We start from the raw sequence: 20,848 nt of genomic DNA, 5'->3' as shown, positions 1-20,848 counted from the left end.
AAGCATTACCTCAAATATTGTTAGCCTGAACGTAAGGTGATCTCTCATTTTCAGCAGAAATATCGAGATGTAAGATGGGACTATGTCACAACTTGGATGTATAAAATTATACTGATACACATATAAATCAAATACTCATTTAAAATATTTAATATCATGTTTGAAATATACCTACAAAGTAAAGATTATATCATTACAAACATCAGTTGAGAAATACTGCCTTTTTTGCCCTCACATTTCATTACCAATTTTCTTCAGACTCTTCACATGCATCTAAAACGTATGCTTTGTAGAAAATTGCTGACTAATCACAATGTCTGTTTTAGGATCCTCTTATGAGATCACTAGATATTTTATTGGAAAAGACAATTACAAAATAAAAGCATTTTTTTCCATTTATTCTGTCATTCTATATATGTACAACATAAACATAAAAGTATAGAGACTTAAGTCTCAAGTATTATTTACCTAAGCCATATTAAACTTCTTTATCTTTTAACCAGTGCTGCCTCTAAAGTAGCATTAACTGAGTTTATTTCAGGTTGATATCTTGTCCAAATTATATGTTTGATCAAAGTAAAGCACTAGAGGAATGTCTTTTAAAACGAGAGGTTGCCCAGGACTGACCTAATCATAAGGCAGCCCCTGCTTCATGAGGCATAACTTCGGGAACAAAAGCTTCACCGTGTGCTCTGGCATTTCAGTGTGTTTGAATTCCACATGTTTTGTGTCTGTAGTGCAGAGTGAGATTAGCAAACATCTCCCATTTTTCATGTCACCTTCAAAATTAGACCTTACTCAACTATCAAGCTCTGGGACAGAAAGAGAAACCAGCTCTGGGTACCTGGGTGGCTTAGCCAGTTAAGCACCTGACTCTTGATTTTGGCTCACATCTTGATCTCAGGGTCATGAGATGGAACCTTGCATGAGGCTCTATATTGAGCATGGAACCTGCTCAGGATTCTCTCTCTCCCTCTCTCTCCCTGCCCTTCCCCTGCTCGTGTGCTCACGCACTTTCTCTCTGCATCTCTCTTTCTCCCTAAATAAACCTTTCGAAAAAGAAAAAGAAACGAGTTCTAACGCACCAACTATTTCTCATTCATTGATACTGCGTATTTCCAAAATCAGTTTGAGAAGGCCTGAAATAAAATACGCAAGTACAGTTAGGCCACGAAATAAAAATGGAAGTCCAAAAGCACTAAGGAAAGGAGAAGGAAAAAAGGCCTGTGATGATCCAGCAAGAAACACAGGTACAGTTTTAAGTTCAATGTAGTAGAAAAATGTTGTGTAGTTGCATCCTTTTTATTCGCTGAAAGGATGAAGCCCACCAAGTTTTCAGTTACGTTATGCTTCTCCCACCATAGAATTAGAAACAGACTTCAATGCCGGAGTCCTTTAGTAGGAATGTGAAGTGAAAGAGTGGGCATTGCCTTCCACGTCCATTTTATAAAATGAAGAAATGGTCTTTAAACAAATGCATTTCATTGCTACAACTGCATCATTGCTTTGGAAACCATGACATTTAGTGTCATTCACAGTTAGTGACCTTCAGCAGACATGGTCATGCAGGTCTAGGGATCTAATGCGACAATAGGAGACTTGGAGGACCAGGCAAGCCGCCATCGATCTCGTCATTCCATCATGAAGGCCCATGGTGGGAGATTCTAGCCAAACTTGGGAGATTATTCTCTGGCCTCAGTTTCTCAACTCATAAGGTGGGATAACAGGATGTATTCAGTCAGGAGTCATATAAAAATTAAATGAGAGACTGTGAATAAAGTACTTGGCACGTTGTCTTACACCAAATGGGTGCTGGATGGAGATTGCCCCATTTTGAACCTAAAGGGAGAATTGTATCCAGTATGGATGGTGGGTGGTCTGTAGCCAATCATACTGACAGAGCAGAAATTCTCCAGAGGAGTCAGCTGTACTTCTAACTGCTCCAATGGGAAGTTCCCTTGCTGTCCACGGATACACAAATAACTTGAATTTAGAGGTAGTTGCTTCTGTTTAATGGACTTTTCTTCCCTTACTTGGCAACAAAAATGAAATTACAATGTGGGGATTTTGGTATTTTTGTAGTTCTTCAATGTACTTTAAAGTTTTTATTTATTTACTTATGTTGAGAGAGAGAGAGACAGAGAGAGAGAGAGAGAATGTGAGCTGAGCGAAGGAGGGGCAGAGAGAGCAAGAGAGAGAGAATCCCAAGCAGGCTCCACACTGACAGTGCTAGGCTTGCCCGGGGGCCCAATCCCATCAAACGTGAGATTGTTCCCTGAGCTGAAATCAGGAATCAGAGGCTCCACTGACAGAACCACCCAGGTGCCCCATATATACTTTAAATATTAATCCTTTATGTTAATTGATATCATCTCTAACATCAACAAGTTTGGGCTTCATACTTGTTTTTTAGTAGAAAAACAAACTTTTAAAATAGGGTTAGAAAAAAACGTAGAAATATAGCTAAAAATATAGTTAGTACTTTTAAATATGCTTGAAAATTCCATAAATTTGAAAGTCTTATTCACATATGAGATAGCTATAATTATTTAATAAAAGAAAAATTAGAAGGATAAAATAGAGGAATTTTGAATCAATATTAATATGCAGGTTTGAAATATCACACTTAATTGAAAATACGGTTGCATTTGATTAATTTATGTAGAATTCACACTGCTTCATCTTAATAAAATATATAAAACTCAGGCAATTTACTTCTACTTTTTATTATGAATGTATATAAATGTATTGGATGCGCTCATTTTGTAGACTGGTTTCTATTTTATGCACCATGGAAATGATTTTGACACTTCACTAAGTTTCAAAGAGAACGTTGAAAGAAAAACATGTAATATAATTACCCAAAATATAGGCGCGAACCGTATATAACCAAGTACCCAAGTTAATGCTCAGTTAACTATCACATTGAGAAAGCTGTGAAAGTTCAAGATTCCTTCTATCCTGAAAAGAAGGAACTTCAGAAATCTAGCTAAGGAAAAGAGGCAGGAGGCAAGCATCGTGTCTCACCATTCGGACATTGAGCAGGTTACTCATTTGATTTTCAAGTTCTTTACTATAATGAATCACAAATATTCCTATAAAAAATGAAACTTCCTAAGATGAAAGCTAGATTATTTAATGCATTGACTAGAGTCTAAAATTATGTAAATATTGTGTACAATTAAATCATTAACCTTGTTTCAAATAAGATAACTTTTTAAATTAAAATCCACGTATATAGTTGGTGACACATAGAGTATCTTACTATTATGATCAATAAAATACTACTTGCACTATAAGCAAGATATACAAAGTTAAAGCAAATATATTACGGTCTCATTCTATATACAGCATGAGTAAAAACTCCTCATTGTTTGCTTGCTGATTTAGCATAAAAATTAGATTTGCTGCACAGGCAGAAATTCTCAAGAATATTTTTTCCTTTTCTTCTCAAAGGAGAAGTCCAATTCTTTTCTTAGGAAGTTGCCAATAAAATTATTATTCTAACTCCAAACTAGTCCAAAATAAAAATGAGTAAAACATTTGTGTTTCAGTTGGAAATCAAACAGGAAAGTGTTCTACTATTTATAATTTCACTCACTAAATTAACAATAAATGTATAATCAAGTAACATTCCAACATTCAAGTGACATGCTCTTGACAACTCTGATGTTTTGATATATTTTTTGACATTATGTCTACAGGAAACCCTAGAACCGTAACTGTTAACATTATGCCAGTTGCATATGTTCAGCAGGTGAAATCAAAGAGAATTGTGGGGTACTCCAATAAGTTCAGCAGGCTTGTAGGGCAGATTCAAATTTGGGGGGAGATGCTAAGCGTCAAAGCTTGGTCTTCTGGTCATGCTTCGACTTCAAATGAAATTCCAAAATAAAATGTCCTTTTAGTAAACATTTCCTCAAAGAAAAACAAAGTTCTGAATAGTGAATTACTTGGTAAGATTAATGTAAGAGCATTTCTGAAAATAATCAGAAATTTTTTTTTAAATAAAAAATTTGGAACTATTGCCACTTTGTCTCTAAATTAAAGGCATTGTAGATCATTTAGAGGTGCAGCTTTAAACATTGTCCTAACTCAAAATCCTGACATGGTGCAGATGTGAGAGCAAGGTTATCTATAAAATCAGAAATCAAGGAGAACTCAGTATCAGAAGTGGGCAAGGGATCCTTATTTGAAGATAAAAAGTCAACTTGATAGATTTTCAAGTATGCCTAGAAATACATTCCCATTCAAACAAGTGACTGTATTGTCTAACAAAATTCCATGTTTTAATCCAGACTCTGCCACTTAGTAGTTGTGACTCTGAGCAAATTACATAACCTGTTGAACCTCTTTTCCCCATGGAAACTAAGAAAGTAAGCAACTCATAGCCCACTGTGGAGGAAAGGCCATTGTAAGCACTAACTCTATGGCAACTTTTCCTTCCTTTTACTATGTGTGGCAGTGGTTCCAAACCACGCAATGTTTGTGCTTCTCTCATAATAGTTTTATGCTATTCCATTTTCTCCCACAGATAAAAGTCCTGATGAGCACACTTCCCCCAAGCCCACGATTTTTCTTCCTTCAGTTGCTGAAAGAAAACTTCATAAGGCTGGAACATATCTTTGTCTTCTTGAGGATTTTTTCCCTGATGTTATCAAGATAGATTGGAAAGAGAAAAATGGCAGAGCAATTCTGAAATCCCAGCAGGGAAACACCATGAAGACGAAGGACACATACATGAAATACACCTGGCTGACTGTGAGTGAAGAGTCAATGGGTAAAGAACACAAATGTGTCATCAGACATGAGAAGAATAAAGGAGGTGTTGATCAAGAGATTCTGTTTCCTTCAATAAACACAGGTATGTGCCTGTACACATGACTATAACCTCCCAGAACCCTATTTTTCCGCAATGGAATACACATTTTCTGTCAAGAATTAATGGAAAACAAGCAAATAGAAATCCTTCCTTAGTGTTATTGGTTTTAATGGTAGCAAAAATGTCCTGCTATTTCCCCATAGAATTAAAATAGTATGGGCTTTAGAACATACGAAGAAAAAGAAAAAGACTATGGCTCATTGTTATAGCCTTTCTCACCTGTTTATCACCCAAAAATGAAGGTCACAGTGATGTTTTTTTAGTGTCATTGAATGGATTAAATGAAACAATACACATAAAAACACCTAGCAACCCCACACACCATAAATGCTCAAAAACAGGGGGCACTTTTGATAATCTTACTTGATCAGGAAATAAGAATAATTATACATCTTTGAGGAATGTTCTACTCAGCAAAGTCCCTCTCACTTCAGTCCTGCTCTACTCAAAGTATAACCCATAAACAATGAGTTATAGGTGACAAAGTGCTGTTCATTTGATGGAGCCAGCTCGCAGCTCAACAAAAATAGTAATTTGGTTGCTGAGGTTTTAGTATGTTTCTCAGGTTTGAATTTTACACACCACCGTTAGGTGAAATTTGGTAAGTAAGATTGTGTGAGGCTAATCTGTACAAACATTCTTCCATGCTCCACAATGAACGTATTTCTACCCCTGGGAAATGCTGCCCAGCAAACACTTACTGCAGTACGAGCATGCGCCAGGCCTAGGAGGGAAGCAGGGCAGACCACTGTCCCAAGGAAGATCATTACAGTAGAGCGAATATACTTTTCCTAATCACTCAGGGTCACTCGTGATTCTGGCATGGTGTCCCAGAGGAACCCCATTGGTGCAGATGCTGGACATATTTAGACCATGTGGGCAGACGGCTGAATGTGCCCTGCGCCATGTGATCCAGCAGCTCTCTGGACTCAGAAGTCAAGTCCTGAGCATTGACATAATAGACCAAGGCCCCCGAGGGCCCACTGAACAGAACCAGTTTATACTTTTCCCTGTGGTTAACAAGCACTTTTTAAGCCACAGGGCAAAAGCAACAGGACATGTGATAGACTCAATATACGAGTCTAAAATTCTGAAGTCAGCCTTCGTCTTCTTGTGCCTGTTAGAAAGAAAACCACAGACCCACAATGGCAACAATTAGCTTAAACCCCAAGTCACTATAGCAAGACTTAATACCACCTAACCCAAGTGCAATTGTGACCCCCGGAACAGTGACCTTTAACTAGTGGACATGGGAATTTCCCAGTCAGCACTAGGAAGTTTTCCTGATTGACTCCTACCATTCCCCTTTGGAGGGTGACCTTGCCTAAAACAATGGATTCTTCGCTAATAATTTCCTTTTCTCCATCCCTATTGTTGATGGCGTTTCCTTTTCTATAATCCTAGAGGTCCCCTCTACGTGCTAGATGGGTTGCTGCCTGAGTCATAAGTCACTTGATTAATACAGCCATTAGCTCTTTAACATTTAGTTGGTTGAAATTTTGTCCTTTAACAGATTTGGTGGCAGCGACAGGATCTGAAGTGGGCATCCACGGGCATTTAGAGACAACGCGAAACACAAGGGTGGTAACTGTGAACCCTTGGAGTTCACTATATTCCTCACCGTTTTCAAGGGCTATAGGTGAGTTCTTCCTGGTTCTGAGCTCCACTCTCTTTGCCTTCAGTCTCCTGATCTAATTGGCCTTCACTTCCAGGGTGGGTCAGCTTGGGCTGGGAGAGGGTTATGCCCGGAGCCCAAGTTGAGCTGGCATATTTGGATCCCAGCTGAGCTGGCAGAAGCGTCCACCAGGAGCCAGGCCACTAACCTTTCAGACCACAGTTCCCGAAGTGGAAACCTTAGCAGGGTTCCAGGAGAATTGTTGGTGGTACACACAGAGCCTTCTTGTGGGCAGAACAAAGTAGCATCTCTTAGACACCCCCCCATACACGAAGGTGCACATAACTGCTTTTCTGGTTTTGTGGAGATAAAGGCTACTGCTAACAGGGATCGCAGAGATGGAAAAAGCCACAAAATCAGCGGGCACAGGTCACACATTTAAAGGCTGTTAGAATGAAAAAGAATGAAATCATGTCATTTGCGACAACATGGATGGCACTAGAGTATATACTATGCAAAGCGAGATAAGTCAGACAAAGACAAATATTGTATGATTTCACTCATTGGTGGAATTCAACAGAACAGATGAGCATAAGGGAAGGGAAGGGAAGGAAAAATAAAATAATATAAAAACAGAGGGGGAGGCAAACCATAAGAGACTCTTAAACACAGAGAACAAACTGAGGGTTGCCGGAGGGGAGGTGGGTGGGGGGGATGGGCTAATGGGTGATGGGCACGAAGGAGGGCACGGGATGAGCACCGGGTGTTACATGTCAGTGATGAATCACTGGGTTCTACTGGAACCAATGCTACTATGTGTTAACCAGCTTGAATTTAAATAAAAAAAATAATAATAAAGCCTGAGGAACAATAAGCAAACAAACAAACACTGTTAGAATGCTCACCGTCTCAGGAACACTCCCCTGATAGTACAAGTTGCCCAGAGGATGGGTCGGATCAAGCACTAAGTCACCCATCAACCTCAAGAAAATTTCCACGCAAAGAGCTAGCTACTATGTAAAACACACGCAACCGCAACTCAGGGCACATCCCTTTTAGGTGTTAGTTTGGCGCCAAGAAGCCCAAAGTTTTAGCTAACGGGACCCTGAAACTCTAAAGAGTCAAGTCCACCACCTTCTGGTGTACCTGCTTATTTTACTAACAGCTATAGTCCGGGAACGTACAGATATCTAGCAAAAATGGCAAAAACTTACCACACTCCTTTGTGTCCTGTGGAACTGGCTTGGTAACCATCATGTTGGAGACCCCAAAGTAAGGTGGGACACAAAAACGCCTACACCTCATTTGCGGCTACTTATGAATGGACAGAAGTGTGGGTTAACTCCATTCAAGTCTAGGGTCCCCTGCTGCCAGCCCTCAGGGGAATTACGGCCTAGAAATACAATGGCCATAATTAGGAACATTCCAATTAGATAAGGTCATTTAAGAATTTCCAATTAGGTAAGATCATTTAAGAAGTGCCCTTAAAAGCAAGGGTACTCAAATTAAACAGAATAGGAACACCTCCATTAATTGGCAAGCAGAAGGTTTGAAAGGTTTAAAATGCCAAAGTAATTTCAGGTGCCTGGGTGGCTCAGTCAATTGAGTGCCTGACTCTTGCTTTCAGCTCAAGTCATAATTTCCAGGTCATGGGCCCCGAGTTGGGCTCAGCACTGGGCATGCAGCCTTGCTTAAAAATTTCTCTCTCCCTCTGCTCCACTACCTGCTTCTGCTTTCTCTCTCTCTCTCTCTCTCTCTCTCTCTCTCATTATAAATAGATGAAAGAAAGAGAAAGAAAGAAAGAAAGAAAGAAAGAAAGAAAGAAAGAAAGCCAAGTTAGTTTCATTGAAACATTGATTGCAAAAGGCTATGGAAAATTAAAGATGGAAGAGGTACCCAAAACAAAAGGCTGACATAACTCCTCCTTCTCCTCTCTTTGCTCCTTTGAAAACTGATTTCTAGTCTGAAATGTTTTCCTACTCAAAAAGACTACACAGCCATAAAGAGGAATCTGCCAAATTAAAGGCCTTACAGACATCCCTATCTCTACCTTCAAAGGAGGGCCCCAAATGAGACCTTCCCAGGGATGATGAAACTAGATGATTTTCTGGTAAGCCACCCTCTTAAACAGCAAAGTGCAAATTCTGGTAAATACTGGGGCCTGCAGATGAGGTCCTGAAAAAACTGCCAGAAGCTAGCGAAGGGTGGAAATTCAGCAGAATCAGTTTCTTCTGAATCTCTGCCCAGTGCTTGGTCAGAGAGGATAAGAAAATTTCCTGTTGTCCCACCCTTTCCAAATCCACACCCATTGCTTATGGATCCTTTCTCTCCCAGAGACAGCCGTTGCCTCCTTGCTGGTATCATCCTGTGTCTCTGCCTGCCTGGGACATGCGGCTGTGGGTTCCCTTCCTCTGGCTGTCACTGTGGGTGATCCTGGATCTGGGGAGGGTAGTATCCTTAGCTCCCTCTCTGGGGACCCATCTTACACCCAAGGGGAGTTATTCCATCTGCCAGGAATACTTAAAACTGAGGGAAAGAAGCACCCAGAGGGAAAGAAGCAAATTAAGGCTCATGAGCTTGGATAGGTTCGGTCAACCTGTGATGTCATTTCACAAAAATCCAAGTCTTTGAGACACTGAGAGCAGCTGTCTTGACAAATGTGAACAGAACTAGAAATGCAGCTCTTGGGTCAATCCAAAGTTCCCCTGTCCCTTCACCCAACCCCACACTTCTCCTAGTTCCAGAAAAGGGCTTATAGATGGTTGGCTTTAGGAAAGCAAAGTCCTTCTTGCAGGAACCTGCATTCTTTCTCTGTCCTCAAAGTGATCCATCTGATCGCGTCTTTTAAATGTAAACACAGCCCACAAGTGCCTGGGACTGAGGGAAACTAAGGGAAAGAGGCTTTTTTAAAGTACAAACTGCTAAAGGGCTCCTGTGCCTAAACCCTGGCTCAGTGTCCTTCGTAGTTCCAGGGACACATACAAACCTTAACACTTTCTCCATAAATGTCTCCATAAATGTCAGTGACTCCAGGGTCTTTGCAGCGATCTGTGTGTCCACAAATACACGTCGTCAATGTGAGGTATTTTTCTCTCTGGATGGTATTGTCAAAATTAGTTTGCAAAGAGCTCCATTTCTTTGGTTTGAACTCAAGCACTTTCAAGGATTGGGCATTCTAAACATCTCAGAAAGATAGAAACTAACCAAATGTGTTTCGACTTCACATGATCTGGGCAAATATTTGGTTGTTGGTTCAGTAAAATAGGAATGTCTTTAGAGTTATCAGCACTAAAATTAAAACTTTCACGTGTCTGGGTTTACTAAAAATCGAAAAAGTAGGTGTGATCTCTGTTACAAAATGTTAAAGAAAATAGCTTGGGAGAATGATGGACTTTGTTGTCTCATAAAAGTTTTACGGGTAATCTCAGCAAAACTGCTAAGAACCAGTAAATTGAATACACGTAAATAAAGTGAAAAATTTTAAATGCATTTTTAAATAGTCTCCCAAATCTTTTCGGTAACCTAAAACATTAATGTTTTGCTGAGTTAGGACAAATGTTAAGTTACACTCTTAAATATCTAGATCATTTCCCAGTAAGAAAAAATATCAAATTATCAGTTAATTATTAGTTAACTAATTGTTAGTTAATTTGTTAATTATTAGTTAATAAACATAGGTTTATCTACTTTGGGCTTCTTTATTGCAGAGAAACTGAAGATAAATTTGGGACTGTTTGTAAACGTATTTTGTTTATGTTTTGCTGGTTAACAGTTCATAATTGCTTGCATTTTGTTTTTATTAAAAATGAAGTTTTCTAAGAGTTAAAAATTTTAACAGGTGTAATTAAACTAGTGGAAATGATAAGGGAAACAACTCAGAATGTGAGGAAATTAAGATGTGTATTTTTAGTAAGAAAAAGTTTGAATAACCGATATAGATAGATAGATAGGGTGTTTTTTTTTAAGTTTATTTATTTGGAGAGACAGAGATAGTGAGCAAGTGGAGAAAGGGCAGAGAGAGAAGGAGAGAGAGAATCCCAAGTGAGCTACGTGCTGTCAGCACAGAGCCTGAAGAGGGGCTTGATCTCAGGAACCCTAAGATCATGACTTGAGCCAAAATCAGGAGTTGGATGCTGAACCAACTGAGCCACCCAAGCACCCGTGAAATATATTTTTTGAAGGGGAAAAAGGATTTTCTCTTAAACAAGCCTGGTTATCTAAAGAGGGCAAACTCAGGACAATATCTGAATGTAAAAGAAAAAGTTGTAAAAGGTTTACAAAAAGGGGATGTTTAGAAAGGGATGTTATGTGTGATCAGGACCGACTAAGATTGGAATGAAAAATTTTCAAATCCCTAAGTTACCAGGTACAGCATTACAGTTTGGTTTTCTCACTGTCAAAGGACAAGGGTTTTTTGGGGGTTTTTAGGTTTGTTTGTTTTCTTTGGAGTTTTGGTCTGCTTAAGTCTCTTTGACCTGGAACATTCCAAAGAATTTGCTGAACTAATTTGCCTTATTTGATATGTTAAAGCACATGGGAACCATTGTCAAATAAAAATTCAGACTAAGTTTTCTTTATGTTGCATTTATAAGATTGGGGCACATGTAGCTAAAGTCCATGTGGTTCTCCAAAAAATGTCCCTCATTGCCAGACTTCGTTGTCCTGATGTCCTTGTAACATGGCACAAGTCACTTCTGAATCATAGAAATTAAAGTGGGAAAACAACATCAGTGTATTCAAGAAAGAGTCTGGGCTAAGGGAAAAACCAAGACAATCACCTGGTTCCTCCTAGCTCCTTGGCAAACCCCATTTTCTTGGTTTTTGTTTTTTCATTTCTTCATCCACCATAGGGCATTTAAGATGACTGCATTCACCTAAACAAGGGTCCGAGACTTCATACTCTAACCAAACATGAAATCCTTTCTACCTCTTTTCTTTTCCATTGCTCTGGCAATGGCCTGGAAAGATAACACCCTCATCTGTATCTCCCGGGTCATGGCCAAGGTGGGATAACCTCTGGAATTTACAACACCTTTTATTTTAGGCTAGGAGAAAATCTAACCCTGCTCCCAGCATTCCTTAAGCTAAATAAACCATCTAATTGGTCGAATGCCCTAAATATACATTCTGAGTTAGAAGGGGCCTAATGACCAGTATTCACTCCTTTGGCAGAGCCCTACTTCCCTGGTTGAGGATACATGTAAATGAGATTTGATCAAGACCTTCTCCTTCATTCTTAAAATCGTTCCAGCACCTCTTGCTAAAGCAATGGCTACTCAACAAAAATCGTTAGACTCTGATGAAAGTAATTCTTGAAAATAAGACAACCCTTGATGATCTCTTAGCTGAGCAACGCTGAGTCTGTGCTGTAGCCAACACTGCTTGCTATACCTGGATTAACAGTTCTGGGGAAGTTAAAACTCAACAACATCAGGTCACTGAGCAAGCCACTTGGTTTAAAAGAGTGACTCCTTCAGCAGGGTCTTTATTACTTATTTGATGTTAATTGCTTTGAGTCTTGGGAAGGATGGCTTCCAATTGTACTCGAAACATGGGGAATTATCTGGTTTATAGTAATGATACTAATCTGCCTGGTGCATGGTGTTCTCTCAAATTCTTTAAATGCAACAGCGCTGGTAACCTACCAACAAATGATCTCTCTAGAGATTATTAAGAACATTAAAAACAAACAAACAAACAAACAAACAAAAATAAAGGGAACAGCATGACCAACTGAAAAATCGTAAACTTGAAGTGGTTACCTGCGAACATCACAAGAGTGAATATTTCAAAGAGAAATACGAAGGCTGTGCGAACTTCAGAGCAGTTGCTGAGAGTGGTGTTAATGCCTTCTATTTTAATGCCATCTAGCACTTAAGCTAAGAGTCTGATCAAAAGAAGGAGTTATTAAAAAGAAAACCACAGGCTCAAAAGTGGCCTCACTTAGCTTAAGGCCCTAAACCAGTATACCAAGACTTCATACCTGCCCAACCCAGTTTCAACACCCAGAACTGTAGCCTTTAACCAGGGCATGGAATTTCCTGGTCCTCACTAGGAAGTTTACTGATTGACACCCTCTGTTCTCCTTAGGAGGGTGACCTTGCCTGAAACAATGGATTCTTTGCTAATAATTTTTTGTCACTCCTCTCTTTCCTGTAGCCCTTTGGAGCTCCCCTTTACCTGCTGGATAGAATGCTGCCCGACTCATTAATGCATCGTTTAATACAGCTGGTTAGATCGTTAAAGTTTGTTTGGTTGAATTTTTGTTTTTCACAGATTCTTAGTTTATCCAATGATCAAATCAGGATCAAACATTTATTTTTTACCTGGGCTGTGATGAAGAGCAAATGAAATTATCTTGATGACAATCCTTGCTGTTGGAAACATGACATGAATGAATTTATTCATATATTTATTGTATTTACTTATACCTTTGCCTGAAACACACTAAAGTAAGCTCACACAGTCACCCCTAATTTTTATTCCTACAGCTAAGACACAGAGAGGCAGCAAATGAGGTAAACATAATTTTAATGTAAGCACTGAGCTGAAGTGGCCTGTAATATTTTGATTTTTCTATTGGTCGGAGAGAAGTAAATCATATAGTAAGTTCCCTGTTAATGACGATGGTAAGGGCGAAGTTCCTGGTTATGACATGTCTTACTTGGCATTATTTCTTCAATGAATGTCTCCCAAGGTCTTCTCATAGCAACAAGGCTAATGGGGCCTTTCTATTAATGCAAGTCTACAGCAGATTTCTAGTGCTGTTTCTTGTACGTTTTTGTTGTTTTGTTTTCAATAAAAGCTTACATATGTATATATATACATGAAAGCACAAAACAGGGAAGTGATTCTGAAGAGAGACGAAAACTCACGTGGTCCATGTTTTCAACCGACCTGCGTTGAGAAAGAGCACCTAGGACACACAATTTTTATATGAAAATTGTTACCTTTCTGTCTTTACGTCAATCAGTGCGTGGTGATAAGAGATTTTTATTTATCTTTTTTGAAGTTTTTTATTTTCATTCCAGTTAGCTATACAGTGCTATATTAGTTTCAGGTGCCCAATAGGATGAATAAACTCACTGTATGGAAAAGAAAGAGACTATTAAGTGACTTTAAAGTCAGCTCTTGAGGATCTTTTAACATTTAACATAATTATACTAACATTTTCCTTCTTGGGATTTACCACGAAGCGTATCCCACAAACCCATTTTTTTTTAGGACCGCACAAAGTTAGATTGTGTGGAGTGCATAAAATTGCACCCCAGAACCATGTGTGTGTGGAAAAAGTCACATTGAGCAGAAAGAGGATAAATCAGGATAACCTTGCAACTCTCTCTTCCTGCATCCAAGCGTCCATGGTCTTTTCAAGGAATTTTGTCTTTGTATGTATATGGGCTTTTTTTTTTTTTTTCTTTTACCACTCTAGATAAATACAGCCCTCATTTTAGGTTTTATGTATTCAGACAGCTATCAGTGTGAATTGACCTGTCATTCTATCCTTGCAAAGAAGTGAGCTGAAATGCTGAGTTTCTGTAATAAAAATATTCTTTTGTTAGGAATCATTAAGATACTGGAAGAGGCGATTTCTGAGAGCCCACAATGGGGGAGTTATGTTCTATTTCTATGGCTTGGTTTACAAGGAACTTTCCTCATGCTCTAGCTCATGGAAACCCCTGAAACCATTGTTTTGAGTACTGGTTCTGTCAGTAAAGGGTAGGACTCTTGGCAAGTTACTTGGACTCTCTACAGTCTATTTCCTCTTGTCTAATGTGGAGTTTGCCAACTTCCACTCACGTCAGTGTCACTGGGGGTCAGATGAGATAATGCATGCGAACCTTTCACATAGTGCCTGGCACAGTAACAATCACTCAATGTGTATTGGTTTTCACTAGGATTGCTGCCATGTTCACAAACACAATCACTCTCAAAACTCATGTACAGTAATTGGGGATACTGGGGCATATAAGATTTGAACAGTAGGGCTGCTTTCTTTAGTTTAGATGAGAAATTTGTCTAGACTCCTTACAATATGTAAGATTCTGTTGTGGATTCTAGGGTTGGAAAAATTTATCTGGTAGCAATCCTTCAGGTCACCAGTGGGTGCTGAGTACTGTATAGCAGTCACTTTTTTTCTGGTTATTTTTCCATTCAACAAGTATTTATAGAACATCTACAGTGGGCACTGTGCTACGAGCTAGGGGAAGAAGGAAAACAATGATCTTAGACATTACCTTCCAGTAGTGACAAAAAAAATGCATCATTCATGAACTTCAACAGCTTCATGTGCAGAAACACAATATATGAATTGATTTGCTGAATTACATAGAATCAGACCAGCCATTTCTGGAATTTGGGGGCTCCTATTTATAATGACTTTCTCCTCTCTGATGGAAAATTCTATCTATCTATCTATCTATCTATCTATCTATCTATCTATCTTATTCATCTATCCATCCATCCATCTATCCACAACACAGACACATGTCAAATAATGGATATGAACAATCAAGTAATACTTGCTCTCATTTCTTGTAGATCTCACTGTTATTAACTCTGCAAAAGCTTCTCTGAAAGATGAAAATGGTAAGTTTTTTCATGTTTGCTTTTTAAATGAATTGTTTTCATGTTTATTTATTCCTGAGACAGAGAGAGACAGAGCACGAGTGGGAGAGGGACAGAGAGAGAGGGAGACACAGAATCAGAAGCAGGCTCCAGGCTCTGAGCTGTCAGCACAGAGCCTGATGTGGGGGAACTCACAAACCGCGAGATCATGACCTGAGCCGAAGTCGGTCGCTCAACCGACTGAGCCACCCAGGCGCCCCTCCATATGTTTGCTTTTATGTTATGCTATAGAATTTTTTCCTTCTGATCAACTTAACTGTTGAACTTCCCTGACTTCAGGTAGAAATCTCACAATGGCTGGATCTTGAAAAATGGACTAAGTGACAATTTAAGTCAGTCCATCATTTCCCAGGGGTCATCATCACATAGTAAATGCTTGTATGGGAATGAGAAGAATATAAATTAGGGGTGCAGCGAGGGCCTGTTAAGTCTTTCAGCAACGGACTTCACTCATTTCTGTGGTCGCTGCTTCTACTGACCGAGGAAAACACGATATCAAGTGGCTTCTAGATTTTTTTTGAGTCTTTGTTCTTGCTCATAGTTAATAACATCAACTGACACTGAGAGATTGTTGTAGAGAAGACTCTGTGTGTACCGTCACTGCATTTTGTTTAATTCACTTAATACTCACCCATTCTGTTCCTATTTTACACATGAGGGCAATGGACTAAAATGAACTAAGTCCTTTGAACCATGCCACACAGTGAGGTCTGAGACTTCAACCCAGGCCATCTGAATCAAGAGCTCATACACTTACTAAGATTGCATTCTTCCTGTAACTCCAAAGCCAAGGTCCTGAGACAGCTGCACACATTGGGAGGAGATGTGAGTGCAGGGCTTCAAGTGCCACAGACTGGATTTTAAACCCAGTCTTTTCACTTTTAGTTGCATGAATATGGGTACATTATTTAAGTTTTCTGAGGCAACCAGGAAAAACACAAATAACACCTAACTCAGTTGTTGAAGACATAGGCCACATATGTGGAATGTCTAGAATAGGGTATCTCATTTAGCTGGCACATTGTAAGTATGGTTTCTGGCCCTTTCTCCCTACGTATGTACCACAAAAGTGATGAGGAGCATTGGCTCTAGTTCTGCCGATCTGCCCTCCATGTCCAATATCAAGGGGCCCCTGGACCTTAACTAACTATTACTTGACGAAGGGTAAGGAGTTGTGAGCACATCACCACTTGAAGTCCCTTCCACACCAGGGGGGAATGATTCTGGAGCTCTGAACCTCTGGAGATATAGCCGGTAAGGGAAATTTCCACAGGAACCAACAGCCTTCTGGTTCATGGAGTAGCCAGTCTGTCCCACCATCACTGATATCAATTATTTCTTGACATCATATATTTCCTTCTAAACTTCAAAAGATAATAAAAGCTGCTGTCTTAGAACATCATAGCTATAATGAGAGATATTCAAGAAGGACAGGCAACTAAGCCATGAACTCCTCAAGTTTGAGAGAATTTGTATTAAACCCTTTCTTCCATGTGATATTATGCCCTCTTAAGAAAAACCTCTCACCCACCCCACTATGAACCCTACCAAATTTCCATGGATTCCTAGGAATCTGACTCAAAGTACAACATGTAATGGCTAAGATGCTTAAATCAACAAGTCAACTTTATATTTATTCTTAATTATGTGATGCCTTTGGCACTTATTACATGTAGAGATGCAGAATTACAGAGTGGCTGAGAATATGTGCTTGAATGTCATGTTTCTGGGACTTACTAACAGTATAACATCAGGCAAATGCCTTCTTGGTCCTCAATTTATTTGTAAGGGGGGAATGAAAATATAATCTCATAGGTTATTTAAAATTAAATAAGATCAAAGCTTTGCTTGCACAGCTCTCAAATAAGTGCCAGGTGGATGAGGTTAATGGATATTGGCTATTATTCTTACTAGAGATGTAGTTGGGGTGAAGAAGGGCTAAAAGCTATTTTATCACCAATGCTTTTTTCCCATTGGATTCATTCATTTAAAATGATACTTTACCTTTAATACTTAGAATGTTCTGATTGAATTTCAGAGAGTTTGTTGAATGACATGACCTGCAAGCTGGATTCCTGGTTGTCCTGGTGGCGGTGGTAGTGCTGATGGGGGTGTAGATGTTTACTGTCAGGTTGTGGTGGTGTGGGGGTGTCACTTCAACCCAGGTCGTCTGAAATGTATAATGTCACCCACCCTCCCATTAATAAGTCCTTGCCTTTCAAAACAACAGGTGAAACTAACCGATGTCTTCTTTTAGACCCCCTGCAGCTGCAGCTCGTGAACACCTCTGCCTACTGCACCTACCTCCTCCTCCTCGTCAAGAGCATGGTCTACACCGTCATCACTGCCATCTGTCTGCTTGGGAGAGCGGCACTCTGTGACAATGGGAAGAGTTCCTGACCCGTGGTGGCACAGGGTCCATGTTTCTCCATTGACTGTTGTCACTAAAATTGTCTGCTGAGGGTCTAGCGGGGCTTTCTTTCTGGGTGGTTCATTTCAGTTCACACGTTGTCTTTTTCTATGTGTCATCATTGCAGAATGGGTTTGCAAACTCCTGGGCAAACAGGAAATGTCACTCTGCACCAAGAACAGACTCTGCCATGAGTCAGGGGCGGGGCCAGGGGGCACCCACAGGGGCTTCAGCACCGCTCTCTCCTTCACGTCCACCAGCCCGTCAGCCACCCAGCACCCTCGCCTCTGAGTACAGCCGGCATGCAGCTTCCATAGCGGCCCCTGGGGCTCTTTATACAAATAACTGCCTGGAGGCCTTTTATTTTACATACATGGAAGCCTTCATCCTTGCTGCCTGAACTTTGTGCTGTTTTTCATAATAGGCACAATAAAAACAATCAAAAGCCTACTTTTGCCTCTGTGGACATTCATTTGGTCAAATCTAACTGAGAGTCCAAAGTAAGGGACAACATGGCAACTGAGCCTTCACATTCAGCATTGATGTAATCATGGTCAATTCCACATTTCAAATTCTTTCCCTGAGAGAGTCCTTGTGATGCCTTCTTTGGGGCACTGGCCCCAGGGGAGCCACAGCCAGCAAAGGTGTCAGGTTATTTCTCCTTCCAAGGGCAGCAGATTCAGACTCATTTGATTTGAGACGCTCTTGTGATGACAGTGTACCATGTCATGTGACTGGCATGTTCTCAGACCTGGGCCTGTATCTCCCGTGCACCATGTTTCCTGATGTCACAAAAACCCCATGAGAGCTGCACTAACACCGGAAAGGGAGGGTGGTGCAGGGGTTAAGTGCTTGAACTCTGAACCCCACATGCCTGAGTTTAAATCTTGGGTCTATAAGTATTTGAACTCCCTGTACCACAATTTTCTCATTTGTAAAATGGAGTTAAAGTGACCCGTCTCCCAGAGTTGTGTGGATGAGATGAGTTTATTATCGTGGGTGGCAAGTCCACAACAGCATCTACCGTAGGCGGCTCTATTAGAAATAATAGGTGACCTACGCTGGCATGCACACACATCAACACGTGTGTCACACCTTTACATGTGTGTGTACATTTCTACACACATGGGTGTAAAACAAAATGTCCAGTGTATGGTAGGTGGGTAAAGTAAGTGATGGTATATTTTTCTATTTTTGTTAATGAATGCAAGTAAAGTATAAACTTTTATATATTAGAGTTAGAATAATGTCTCATTGAAAATTGAGAAGGATATTTTGTTTATTTAGAATCAGCTTCACTTGCTGTGAAACAGGTGTTTTGGAGACCAAGTAGAGGTGGAAACAGCACAAGACCCACCAGATACCAAAAGGAGGAAATTTAATTCCCATCCACTTCTTCATTTTCAGGAATTTCATTAGGCTTCTTCTTTTTTCTTTTTTTTTTTTTTTTTTTTTTTTTTTTTAATTTATTTATTTATTTATTTATTATTTTTTTTAATATATGAAATTTACTGTCAAATTGGTTTCCATACATAGGCTTCTTCTTTAGACCAAATACCTGGGCCTCTACTTAGAGACCTGGAACTGATCTGCAACTGTTTCTGTGTGTGGAAAGCACAGAGGCAAAGGGGAGACTAGCAAATGACCCAGAGCCGTGTGGGCTGATTTCAGGGCCGGGCACTCCTAGCCAGTGTCCCCTGTGGCTTCCAATCCTCAGCCCCTCCCTTCCCCAACCCGACCTGGGCAGCCCTGTGGGCTCTGCTCTGCACTGGCAGGTGCAGAGAGGGGGAGGGCGGTGGTGCAGGGGACAGTGTGGGGGGCAGGAAGGGGCTGGTGTTTTGTTTTCTCAGGGTTTTTCTGGTCTATGTGCTCTGTCAAATGTGGTTGATTCGTGGAAAATGCTTGAAGTCAAACCGGCCCCCACTGGTTGGGACTGTGCAAGGGGTAGTAGATTTTGTCAGATAAAATAAGGGCAGTTAGACCACAGCCAAGCTTGCTCTTTTCCACAAGGCCACAGCTAATGAAAAGAAAATATCCATCTGCACACGCGTAGGACTGCTGTCAAACATACTCCTAGGCTGTGGTCGAGGGGTTCCCCCATTTTATACCAAGCTCATTCAAGTAGCTGCTTCATGAGTTGGGAATCATATGACCAGGACTGTTGAGACACTGCACCTTCAGTCCAGTCTGATGCCTCTGTTCTGCGGGGAACAGCCCGCAGACTTCTCATAGCCCCAGTTAATCCTGACATCTACCAAGGATCTGCGCTTCTCCCTGGCGTGTGATTTCCTCAGATGGTACTTTCTGTCTCATTTTGTCAGTGCAGACAGGGGGACACAAGACCCGGGCACATGACACTATTAGCACAGGTAGAGTGTAGACGGGCAACAGGGAGGGACTTCTTTCCTCACAAGAGCTCAAGACGTATGGAAGCCCTTAGTCAACTGCATAATTGAATGTCATGTTCTGAATCATCTAAGTCCCTCCACAGGGACAAATGACTGGAGAGTCAAGCTGAGCACGGCTCAATAGAAGACATGCACGGGAGGTAAAAGTGTGCTGGGGGTTGAGCAGAGGAGGGCTGTGCAGCCACATGAGCACAAACAGCAAGCATTCCCACCCCAACCCATCCCAAGCACAGTACAGACAGGGTGCCCAGTCCTGGGATCCAATGTGCCCAGTGCCTGGGGAAACAAAACTCTATTGCTGAGATCACAGACTAGGCTTCTACAGATGGAATTCATGGCACGTTCACGCCATAGACTTCACTCAGGCCAAATCCCAGGTGATCCTTGGCTTCCGTGAACATGGGCTGCTTGCTACTGGTTCAGCGAGCATGTGCGGGAGAGAGCTCTGTCTCAGCTAAATTATACACCGACACCCAACTCAGGCATCATCAGTGGGCCTAGTGTATATGTGGCTCCCCTCCTGAGACTGGATATTCTAAATGTGACCACACCACTGGATTCTTGAGGTTTGAGTCTCAAGACCATAATCTGAGGACTCTCCTGACTTTCTCCACCTTAAGAAACTCTTTCCAGTTATGCTTCAGCCTCCCAAACCCCTCCTGGTGGCACTCCTGTCATTTGGTCCATTCTCAGAACAAACACAGACGGAGCTGATCTGACCTGTACAAATGCACATTTTGATTCTGTCATACATTCTGTAGTCATTTCTTCAGGAAATATCTTTGACTAACTAATACCTGTTTCCATTATGTACATTTTCCCTCTAAAACTAAAAAAAAAGTGTCTGAGAGTAGAATAAAAATTAAATAATTATTATATTTCCATGAAATATATTGTATCCATTT

General features: G+C 40.5%; 1 gene segment (V, D, J or C); it reads left to right on the top strand.

Moving 5' to 3' along the window:
- Positions 1-1,862: 1,862 nt before the first annotated feature.
- Positions 1,863-17,979, top strand: LOC102963898. The segment is given in 5 exon segments: positions 1,863-1,869; positions 4,535-4,864; positions 6,396-6,521; positions 15,039-15,086; positions 17,383-17,979. Coding segments are annotated over 5 exon segments (654 nt in total).
- Positions 17,980-20,848: the final 2,869 nt, after the last annotated feature.

The sequence above is a fragment of the Panthera tigris genome, chromosome A2 (genome assembly GCF_018350195.1).
Source record: "Panthera tigris isolate Pti1 chromosome A2, P.tigris_Pti1_mat1.1, whole genome shotgun sequence".
In the NCBI taxonomy this organism is placed as follows: Eukaryota; Metazoa; Chordata; class Mammalia; order Carnivora; family Felidae; genus Panthera; species Panthera tigris.
Note: the sequence above shows the minus strand (reverse complement) of the source record. Positions and strands in the feature narration are given on the sequence as shown.